This window comes from Ranitomeya variabilis, chromosome 1, assembly GCF_051348905.1.
Source record: "Ranitomeya variabilis isolate aRanVar5 chromosome 1, aRanVar5.hap1, whole genome shotgun sequence".
Classification (NCBI taxonomy): Eukaryota; Metazoa; Chordata; class Amphibia; order Anura; family Dendrobatidae; genus Ranitomeya; species Ranitomeya variabilis.
This window is the reverse complement of record NC_135232.1, coordinates 792,622,403-792,634,172: the sequence shown is the minus strand read 5'-3', so window position 1 is coordinate 792,634,172 and position 11,770 is coordinate 792,622,403. Positions and strand designations below refer to the sequence as shown.

At 42.6% G+C, this 11,770-nt stretch overlaps 1 protein-coding gene across 2 annotated transcripts in view; it reads right to left on the bottom strand.

Moving 5' to 3' along the window:
* Nucleotides 1-5,296: 5,296 nt before the first annotated feature.
* LOC143767958 (neurturin-like) overlaps nt 5,297-11,770 on the bottom strand; it is a 428,017-nt gene continuing 421,543 nt past the window's right edge. For both annotated transcript variants that reach the window (XM_077256565.1, XM_077256655.1), the window contains one exon: nt 5,297-6,748. In XM_077256565.1, the coding sequence (XP_077112680.1) occupies nt 6,315-6,748 (434 nt within the window). In that variant the 3' untranslated portion in view covers nt 5,297-6,314. The remainder of the gene's footprint in view (nt 6,749-11,770) is intronic.

The window sequence follows — 11,770 nt, the reverse complement described above, 5'->3', positions numbered from 1 at the left end:
ATCCTAACACGTGTAACATGCTCACTTTATCTACCTGCTTCTCTAAATGAAGCAGGAGCTGTAGTATTTCACTGGACGTTGAGAGAATTATGAAGAGCAACTAGTTGGCAAGTGACTGTATGCTTGCAAATAGCACATTGCTGTGTATAGGAGGGGGCTCCAAACTGACTTGCCTCAGGAGCTGGTAAACATAGATCTACATCTGGGAAAGCTATTTTGTGCATGTGCTGCTGAGTCCTTGATCTTCATGACCTGCACCTACTCCTCCCCCTGACACTGATTAGGAGCTGACTCCCTATGCAGCATAAACCTAGTAACAGATTGCCTTTAACAAGACCTGTCCAGAGAGCTGTTAACAGAGCTTCTGTAAGGCCATGTGCACACGTTAAGTATTTTTCGCGTTTTTTTCGCGTTTTTTCGCTATAAAAACGTGATAAAAACGCGAAAAAAACGCTTACATATGCCTCCCATTATTTTAAGTGTATTCCGCATTTTTTGTGCAAATGTAGCCTTTTTTTCCGCGAAAAAATCGCATCGCGGAAAAAAAAGCAACATGTTCATTAAAATGCGGAATTGCAGGGGATTACGCACACCTAGGGGTCCATTGATCTGCTTACTTCCCGCACGGGGCTGTGCACACCATGCGGGAAGTAAGCAGATTATGTGCGGTTGGTACCCAGGGTGGAGGAGAGGAGACTCTCCTCCACGCACTGGGCACCATATAAGTTGTCAAAAAATAAGAATTAAAATAAAAAATTGCGATATACTCACCCTCGATGTCTTCCCGCCTCCACTGCATGCTGTCGCTTCGGTTCCTGTAGCTGATGTGCGGCGAAGGACCTTGCCGATGACGTCACTGTCCTGTGATTGGTCGTGAGCGGTCATGTGACCGCTCACGTGACCGTGACGTCACGGAAGGTCCTGTGCGCACAGACCAGCTATACGAAGACGAACGGACGCCGCTGATGAGATGTCTGGGTGAGTATAAGCATTTTTTTATTTTTTTTATTATTTTTAAACATTCTATCTTTTACTATAGATGCTGCATAAGCTGCATCTATAGTAAAAAGTTGGTCACACTTGTCAAACAGTATGTTTGACAAGTGTGACCAACTTGTCAGTCAGTTTTCCAAGCGATGCTACAGATCGCTTGGAAAACTTTAGCATTCTGCAAGCTAATTACGCTTGCAGAATGCTAAAAAAACGCGAAAAAAACGGAAAAAAAACGCAAAAAAAAAATGCGGATTTCTTGCAGAAAATTTCCGGTTTTCTTCAGGAAATTTCTGCAAGAAATCCGCAACGTGTGCACATACCCTAAGAGCTCGCTCAGATGAATGTCATTGGTCATTGTAGGGTCTGTAAGCAAAACGAGTAGCATACAGATAGCACCCTGACCAATGCAAGTCAATATGGTAGTTCACATAAATGATTTTACGCACAAACTGATGGTCTGCGTGTGAAAAAAAAATTGCAGCACGCACTACTTTGATCCGGATAAGACTCTCCCATTAAAAGTCAATGGGTACGCAAAAGACTAATCATGTACGGGTGTGTTTTTCACGGATCCATTACAATTATTAACAAAGGAAACTATATATGGACATTTATTATTTATTAAATTGTTCATGTAAAAACTGGATGCCATACGGAAGTACAAAATGGACATACGGATGGCATATGGATATAAAGAACGGACATACTGATTGCATATAGATGACAATACAAATGAAAAATCTGTTTTTTTTCTGGATGAAGAACGGTCAATTTTGCATATTCTCATCTGAATAAACAAAAATTGTCCTATAATAACTCATACCATTTCTAACTACATATATGTAGCAATTAAGTCAGTGAGCACCCTCTCTGGATTTAATTAAAATTAAAGTATACATAAAAGGACATGTCACAGAACAAGGAATCTCTCAGGGGACATTACATACTTGACTATATGTTAAACCTGCTAAATTAGGCTAAAAATACACATCTACATATAGGTTATGAATTACAATACTTTGCCAGTGCATACAAATTTTCCCATTCCACTTATATAATAATAATATTGCCCTATTACATAGAATAAACACTAGCTATCACTAAACATAACCCTTCTCTTTAGATTGTATCTATTAGATGCAATATTTAGAATATTACCTAAGGAGTGTAAGGGTGAATTCCTCCATGGGGCTTATGGAAAGTAACAGGTATGTTATGTTCTGCTGCCAACGTGGCGAAACGCGCGTCGGGGCAGTGGGACATAACATACCTGTTATTTTCCATCAGCCCCATGGAGGAATTCACTGTTACTCTCCTCAGGTAACATTCTCTACTAATAGATGTAATCTAAAGCGAAGGGTTATGTGCAGTGATGGCATTCTTATCATATAGGTGGAATGGGAAAATGTTTATGCAATGGCAAAGTATTGTCATTCATCATAACCTATATGTACAGTAGATGTGTACTTTTAGCCTAATTTAACAGGTTTAACATATAGTCATGTATGTAATGTCCCCTTGTTCTATAATTCAACATGGGAAAAAGGGAAAAAGGACTTTCTCAGTGCTCACCAGAGTATCACAGGACCACGGGTGCCAGGTTCAATGTGGCTGGAGTCCACTTGTAAATGCAGGCAAAAAAGTAAAAGCCAGCACCAGATGATTTCCATAAAAATTCAAGTTTAGTCTTTTATTTAATCCATTGTTTGTAAAAAGTTAAAAACATACATGTCATAGAGTGTCAAGGGGCAAACATACCTGCACGCCTGACGCGTTTCTGACTTCATGTCCTTACTCATAGGCATCTATGTTTTTTTACTTTTTACAAACAATGGATTAAATAAAAGAATTTGTAGGGAAATCACCTGGTGCTGGTCTTTCCTTTTTTTGCTTGCCATTCCTTGTTCTATGACATGTCCTTTTATGTATAGATATACTTTAATTTTATTTGTTTTTTTCAATAAACTTTGGAAGTTTTTGTTATAACATAGATATCTTTTTTTCTGTCTGGAGAGGGTGTTCACAGACTTAATCAGTATATATATTCTCACCTGAACCTGGCCCTAATGTAAAACGGACGTTCGAGTGAAACAGAATAATAGCTTTATGAAACATGTTATTTGTTTAATAAGTATATATTAAGAAACAACTGTTCTTAAATACTCTTGCGTTTGCATAGTTATATACAGTATATATATTTCTGACTTAGTGAATGTAAGGTAAATACATTGAAAAAGAGATTTTCACCCAAAAAGTAAAATTCGCCCTATATTAGTGAATTAGAGGTTAGAGTCAATGATAGGACTGGGTCACTTAGCATTGGCATTCTAGCAAAATTGACAACAAGAAGGACAACCATGATGGTTATCACTTTATAAGTAAAGAGGCTGCCCATTTTATATTTAATGTCACCAAATGTTTGGGACATCATGTTGTATTACCTGTGTGACAATCTCCTCCTTCGTGAAGCGGTGTGTACTTGTCAGTGCAGCTTTCTGCACAGAATTCTATTCTCAAGATGGGAGTTGATGTGTGAGCATGTGACCAGACTTGTCCATCACTGCAAAAGGGAAAACTGATTTTTTTTTTAACTGGAGGAAAGTTATGAACAGATCTGGTCACATGCCCCTCCATTAACTGACTTTAATTTATTTTTGTTTAGACCAGGATTGTTGAGCAGTCTGTAAGGAAGGCTGCATTGGCAAGTGAGTGACATTTCACAAAATGGGATAAGCTGGAAAAATGTGTATAAGTGTCAAAAAATCATGCCCTTAAACTGTTTTTAAAATTAAGTGGACAACTCTTTTTAACAGAATCTGTCAGCAAGTTTTTGCTACCTCAACTGAGAGCAGCATAATGGAGAAAAAGACCCTGATTCCAACTGTGTGTCACTTAGTTTACTGGGTGCAGCAGTTGTGACACAATCTGTGTTTTTAGATACAGCAGGTAACAGAACTCAGAGTGCTAACCCCATCCTCATCAGGCTCTCTATACACATTGTCTATAGACAGTGAGCTACTTATCACAGAAAGGGGTGTGGCCGGGCTAATTCTCATGCATTGCTGTAGCTGTTGTAGACTAGCAGTGATAAAACCTTCACTGTAAGTAAATAGTACACAGTTTGATAAGTGACACATCATTGAATTCTGTGCTTTAACCCCAACCTCATGCTGTCTTCAGATTACGTAGAAACAAACTACTGACATATTCTCTTTATCTCTGAAACTGACGGTACTGCAATTTTGTTAGCATTCTCTATCACAAAGCGATAGCTCTGCAATTTGTTACAGTAAAACTAATTAAATGGATTCTGGCACCAGGTTTTTGCCACTTCATTTGAGAGCAGCATTATGTTGAGATAGAAAGCCTGATTCCAGTGATATGTCACTGAAATCAGGGCATCACTGTTTTATCAGCAGGAGATTATAACTAGAGAGCTAGTAAATCTGCTGCTAGGTAGTCATCCATATTCATGAGGTCTGTATAACCCCCATCACACCACTGATTGGCAGCTTTCTGTGTACACTGTGCATAGGCAGAAAGCTGTCAATCAGTGGTGTGGGTGGAATTATACAGAGCTCAGCATTCAGATAACTGTTAGATCTACAGCAATTTTATCAAAACTGTAGCAAGCAGCTCAGCAAGTGATATCATGCTACTATTAGATGGGTATATGAAAGGAGAAACAGGAGCATTTAGGTATAATAGGAAAAAAGTATATTTCATTGAAAGTTCATATACAAACACAAATAACCACCAAAAATGTATATAATGACACCATTTACAGGAAAAGAACAGACAGACCAGGGGACCAACAATTGCAACTGCCCGATAGAAAAATATATTATGTAAAGTGCCAGTGCAACAGGATATGTGAATGGCAAGCAAGCCCCTCTTGAAAGAGATATCAAATTGGAACACAAAGAGGGACAAAAATTACCCTTCAGAAAGCGGTGCATTGGACACGCGAAACGCGCGTCGGGGTCATCTTACACCTGGCCCAGGGTCCTCCAACCTCTGCCCTTGGTAAGTTTTTGTCCCTCTTTGTGTTCCAATTTGGACTAAGTTATTTGATATTTCTTTCAAGAGGGGCTTGCTTGCCATTCATATATCCTGTTGCACTAGCACTTTACATAATATATTTTTCTATGCACAATCGGACAGTTGCAATTGTTGGCCCCCTGGTCTGTTTGTTGTCATCCTGTAAATGGTGTCATTATATACATTTTTTGGTGGTTATTTGTGTTTGTATATGAACTTTCAATAAAATATACTTTTTACCTATTATACCTAAATGCTCCTGTTTCTCCTTTCGTATATGTATTCTGGAGTGGGTACCTTTTTGCTCTTTCTTGGATGGACTACTTATAGCCCCATTTGATTACATTAATATGTCACTGAGGTTTTTGTGCTTACTGTTAGATGGGGTAGCAAAAACCTGGTGGCAGATTCCCTTAAAGTGTTAGCCAATATGATCTTTTCCAAAAAATAGCCATATCTCTGTAAGTAGACAAAATCTAACAACCAAACTCAAGCTATTGCTACCTAGCTAATTTTATAATTTGGGTGGAAATTCTTCATTCATAACTCAACATAAATAAAAATGAAAGGGTCTCTATCTTGTCATATCATTACCAGATCCTGGACCATATTCAGTACTCATAAATATTACCAATGCAGACATTACATTAACTCATATATTTAGGCGTTTACTGACATTTACAGGCAAAATGTACATGTATATAATTAAATAAAGCTAATAACCTGGTGCCTTCAGGCTACTTGTGATAGTAAGAAATGATATACGCTTTAAAGTCTTTGTCATAAGTTGCAGATGTAAAAGCTTGAGTTTTGGCACGTGACAGCTTCACTTGGTGTAAAGAGATCCCAACTCCAAGTGGAGAAAATGTGAATAGAAATTTGCTGTACATAATTTAGTTGGGGAAATTTATTTTTTTAGTTAGAAGAAAAAAGATCTGTCCTTTGGTTGTTGGGAACAAAGCAAAATATTTTACTCAGAGGGCACCAGCCAAGCCCACATGCAATACAAATCTGATGCAAGCTTGGGTCCTTCTCATACTCATTATCGTGTTTCTTGCCATGGACATTCTTGCAGGTGATGTAAAACTACTAAATCCTCTACTCCATTAAGTTATTTCAGACACTTGCAACCAAAAATTGTCTTTAAAGGAATCATATCTCAATGTATACAATTCAATGAGGTAGAAATAAAAATCGCAATCTCCTGTCTCCATGGGTTGAAGCCTTACAGTCTGGAGTGTTTCTATGTTCTCTGTTTTTGCTTTCATGCTTGATACTTGTCACACGCAGCCACAATCCTTGGCTGATACCTCTTTGATAGTGTGGTAATGATTTTTGGCGTCCAAGAAAGAAATATCATCATCGTATGTGAGAGGCCTGCAGCAAGGTTTGGCCCTTACTTTATCCTTTTTTATCTTCTTTTTGCCTCTGATGCTCTGTAGGGAGAGGTCATAGTTGCGTACAGCAGCTTCGCACGTCCCACTGCAATAGCGGAACAGAACTGTTTCATCGGATATGTATCCAAGACCAAGCTCGCTGACTCTCACTTCGAGCTCTTTTATGGTACAAGGCTGTTTGCGCACACGGGCTCTTTTCATTCTGGCAACATTTCTTGGGTCGTCTCCAGAGTGTATTGACTGGCTGTACCTCTCTACAAGAGTGGAAACAAGTTCTTGTATTTCGCCTTGAGTATAACTCTCGAAGAGGGCAGTGTCTAAAAACAAAAGACGAATATCAGATAATTTTGTTCAATAAAAACACAAAAAAGGTTATAATAATGCGTACTATTTGTTTCCAACTGAAATCTCACTTAAATTGTTTTCTGGTCTGAAATGAAAAGTCCGCACACAATCTATGTGACTGCAAACTGACGGTGGACAATGTGCACACCGTAACGATTCTCCTGTATTATTATTATTATTATTATTCATTTTTATAGCGCCATTTATTCCATGGCGCTTTACATGTGAACGGGGCAAATATAGACAAGTACAATAAACATGAGTAAAACAAGGCACAAACAAGTACAGGAGGAGAGAGGACCCTGCCCGCGAGGACTCACAGTCTACAGGGGATGGGTGAGGATACACTAGGTGAGGGTAGAGCTGGTCATGTGGCGGTTCAGTAGACTGGGGATCACTGCAGATTGTAGGCGTGTCGGAAGAGGTGGGTCTTCAGGTTCCTTTTGAAGGTTTCCATGGTAGGTGAGAGCCTGATGTGTTGGGGTAGAGAGTTCCAGAGTATAGGGGAAGCACGGGAGAAGTCTTGGATGCGGTTTTGGGAGGAAGAAATGAGAGAGGAGTAGAGAAGGAGATCATGAGATGATCGAAGGTTGCGTGCAGGAAGGTAACGGGAGACCAAGTCACAGATGTATGGAGGAGTCAGAATGTGAATGGCTTTGTATGTCATTGTTAGTGTTTTGAACTGTAGCCTCTGGGCAATAGGAAGCCAGTGAGGGGCCTGGCAGAGAGGACAGGCTGGGGAGTAATGGGGAGACAGGTGGATTAGTCGGGCAGCAGAGTTTAGGATGGATTGGAGCGGTGCCAGAGTGCTAGAGGGGAAGCCAGAGAGTAGGAGGTTGCAGTAGTTGAGGCGGGAGATGATAAGGGCATGTACTAGTGTTTTTGTGATTTCATGGTCAAGGAATGCACGGATCTGGGAAATGTTTTTGAGTTGGAATTGGCAAGAGGAGGCAAGGGCTTGGATATGTGGCTTGAAAGAGAGGGTAGTGTCAAGGATCACCCCGAGGCACCGAGCGTGTGGGACCGGGGAAAGTGAGCAGCCATTGACATTGATGGATAGGTCAGGTGGAGCGGTAGAGTGAGGTGGGGGAAAGATGATGAATTCTGTTTTGTCCATGTTCAGTTTTAGAAAACGAGCAGAAAAGAAGGATGAAATAGCAGACAGACATTGTGGGATTTTGGTCAGTAAGGAAGTGAGGTCGGGTCCAGATAGGTAGATCTGCGTGTCATCAGCGTAGAGATGATATTGTAAACCGTGGGATTCTATGAGCTGTCCCAGGCCGAAGGTGTAGATCGAGAAGAGTAGGGGTCCTAGAACTGAGCCTTGGGGAACACCAACAGACAGGGGGCGAGATGAGGAGGTGGTGTGGGAGAGGGAGACACTGAATGTCCGGTCTGTTAGATATGATGAGATCCAGGATAGGGCCAAGTCTGTGATGCCAAGAGATGAGAGAATCTGTAACAGGAGGGAGTGGTCCATAGTGTTGAAGGCAGAAGACAGGTCCAGGAGGAGAACAGAGAAGTGTCGCTTGCTCTTGGCGGTTAGTAGGTCATTGGTCACTTTAGTTAGGGCAGTTTCAATTGAGTGATGTGTTCGAAAGCCAGATTGTAACCGGTCAAAGAGGGAGCAGGAGGAGAGGTGGGAGGACAGTTCAAAATGGACATGCTGTTCCAGTAGTTTTGAGGCATAAGGGAGAAGGGATATCGGGCAATAGCTGGACACAGAGGATGGGTCGAAGGAGGGTTTTTTGAGGATAGGTGTGATTGATGCGTGTTTGAAGGATGAGGGGAAGACACCAATTGTAAGTGAGAGGTTGTAGAGTTGTGTTAGGGTTGGGATGAAGACTTTTGACCACATGCGTGCAATTTGTATACTTGTGGTCACAAAAGGACTAGAAGAGAGAATTGAGACAAATCAGATTAGATCACTCAGCACATGGCAGCAAGTAGGCAAATCAATTGACAGTCTGCACTCACATACAGTGTCTACAGATTTTTCATTTCAGATCCCTTTAATTTCACATTTTATTAGTATCTTTCATACATACTGTTAGGGGTCGAGTTCCCACCTCTGCACAGGGGGAATCTCAGTCCATCTCCGCTGCGGTCTCCCATTCTTCTCCTGCCGTAGTGGAGCCTGCTCAGCGGAGACGTCGGTCCCAGCGTCTTGCTCAGTTCCACTCTGTACAAAGAGTTACTGCTGCTTTTCCTGCTTCTGCCATTGTAGTCAGTGCTGGGCAGCGGCGAGCAGACGCTTTTGGGACTAAGTCCTGCGCTTCTCGTTCTGAGCATGCCCTGAGTAAGATCTCTCAGTGGAGATCGAGGGTCACATGGTCAGATACAGCAGCTAAGTCCATTGGTCCTTTCAGGAAGGTCCTGTAGGTGCTAGCACTAAGTCCTGCTTGGCACACACTGAGCATGCCCAGGGCAAGATCTCTCAGTGGAGATTTAGGGTCACATGCTCAGGTATGGCAGCCTCTCATTGGTCCTTCTAGGAAGGTCTTTTACTTGCTGCAGCTATAGAAAGCTCGCATGGCCATGCGCTAGTATTGCTTTCATTTATGTACTTTGCGCCAGTGTGGTCTTGTATGAGTGTGTTCAGGGACCCGGCTGAAATAAGCCCCTAGAATGCTGGCACCTCCGGCGAGGAGTTCGTATGCTTGTGTGTTCAGGGACCTGGCCGAAATAAGCCCCTAGAATGCTGGCACCTCCGGCGAGGAGTTTCGTGTGCGTGCAAGACCACTGACTTCTCTTGTTTAGACAGTTAACCTGTGCCTCTGTGGAGTCTAACAGGGCGCAGTGCTTTGAGTTCACGGCTGCTCTGTGAAGTAACAGAGTTAGCTAACACTGCCATTAATTCCGCTATTTACTAGCCAGACCCTGGTGCTAGTATTATGTTAGGGCTAGCGGAACGCACCTAATGAAAGTATATACTTTATTAGGATAGATGCGTTCGCAGCCCGGGGTCCACCGTGCAGGAGAACCTGCTGCTAGCAAATAGCGGAACTAATGGCGGTGTTAGCTAACTCTGTTACTTCACAGAGCAGCCGTGAACTCAAAGTGCTGCGCCCTGTTAGACTCCACAGAGGCACAGGTTAACTGTCTAAATAAGAGCAGTCAGTGGTCTTGCACGCACACGAAACTCCTCGCCGGAGGTGCCAGCATTCTAGGGGCTTATTTCGGCCAGGTCCCTGAACACACAAGCATACGAACTCCTCGCCAGAGGTGCCAGCATTCTAGGGGCTTATTTCAGCCGGGTCCCTGAACACACTCATACAAGACCACACTGGCGCAAAGTACATAAATGAAAGCAATACTAGCGCATGGCCATGCGAGCTTTCTATAGCTGCAGCAAGTAAAAGACCTTCCTAGAAGGACCAATGAGAGGCTGCCATACCTGAGCATGTGACCCTAAATCTCCACTGAGAGATCTTGCCCTGGGCATGCTCAGTGTGTGCCAAGCAGGACTTAGTGCTAGCTCCTACAGGACCTTTCTGAAAGGACCAATGGACTTAGCTGCAGTATCTGACCATGTGACCCTCGATCTCCACTGAGAGATCTTACTCAGGGCATGCTCAGAATGAGAAGAGCAGGACTTAGTCCCAGAAGCGTCTGCTCGCCGCTGCCCAGCACTGACTTCAATGGCAGAAGCAGGAAAAGCAGCAGTAACTCTTTGTACAGAGTGGGACTGAGCAAGACGCTGGGACCGACGTCTCCGCTGAGCAGGCTCCAATGCGGCAGGAGAAGAATGGGAGACCGCAGCGGAGATGGACCGAGATTCCCCCTGTGCAGAGGCGGGAACTCGACCCCTAACACATACCTTGATAAATTTTAACCATTTTTTTGCTTTCATTTACCATTTTACATTTTTACGAATCGTCTGTTTTTCAATTGGAGCCTTGAAAATATCAGTGTGCTTTCATAATGCCACTGGGGTTAACAAAATATTATTGTAGTACTCCATAGAGTACTATTATTAGCCATATAAAGTACGTTTTTATTCTATACCATAACTAGAAAACGTAACTTGTTAAGTTGGGTTGTGTATGATGGAGCCCCTTTATGGAAGAGAAGGAAAGAGTAGTCTGCCATCTATATATATAATCGTCCAAGGGTCACTTCCGTCTGTTTATCTGTCTGTCACGGAAATCCCGCATCGCTGAATCAGCGACAGGCACAGTCCGGCTGCGAATTCGCCCCTTCCTACTCTCTGTCAGCACCCCCTCCATACTTCCCTCCAGTCAGCGCTCACACAGGGTTAATGGCTGCGTTACACCGCGTTATGCCGCGGTGAACACAGTCTGTTAACGCTGCTATTAACCCTGTGTGACCAACTTTTTACTATTGATGCTGCCTATGCAGCATCAATAGTAAAAAGATCTAATGTTAAAAATAACAAAAAAAAAAAAAAATCATTATATACTCACCTTACGGCGCCTTTCCCGCTTATCGCGATGCTCTGGGCCATGCGTTGCGGTCTCGCAAGATGATGACGTAGCGGTCTCTCGATCTGGGTAATTTCGCAATGCATCGCTGGGAACGGAAGCAGGCGGCCGCATCGCGTGCATAGGGATAGCTTCGCTGGACGCTGGAGGGTGAGTATATAGCCATTTTTTATTTTCATTCTTTTTTTAACAGGGATATGGTGCCCACAGTGCTATATAGTACTTGGGCTGTGTTATATACTGCGAGGCTGCTATACACTATATGGGCTGTTATATACTGTGTGGCCTGTGTTATATACTGCGTGGGCAGTGTTATATACTACATGGGCAATTTTATATACTACGTGGGCAATGTTAAATACTGCGTGGGCTGTGTTATATGTTGTGAATTCCGTTCTCGGACTCCCTCCTGTGGTCATGAATGGTACTTTGGTTGGTTCTGCTCTTGGACTCCCTCTGGTGGCTTCGAGCGGAACTGCTGGTCACTGAGGTTGGCTTTATCAGCTGCTCTCGTTTATTGCTATGCTGCTTCCCTATTTAACTTCACTC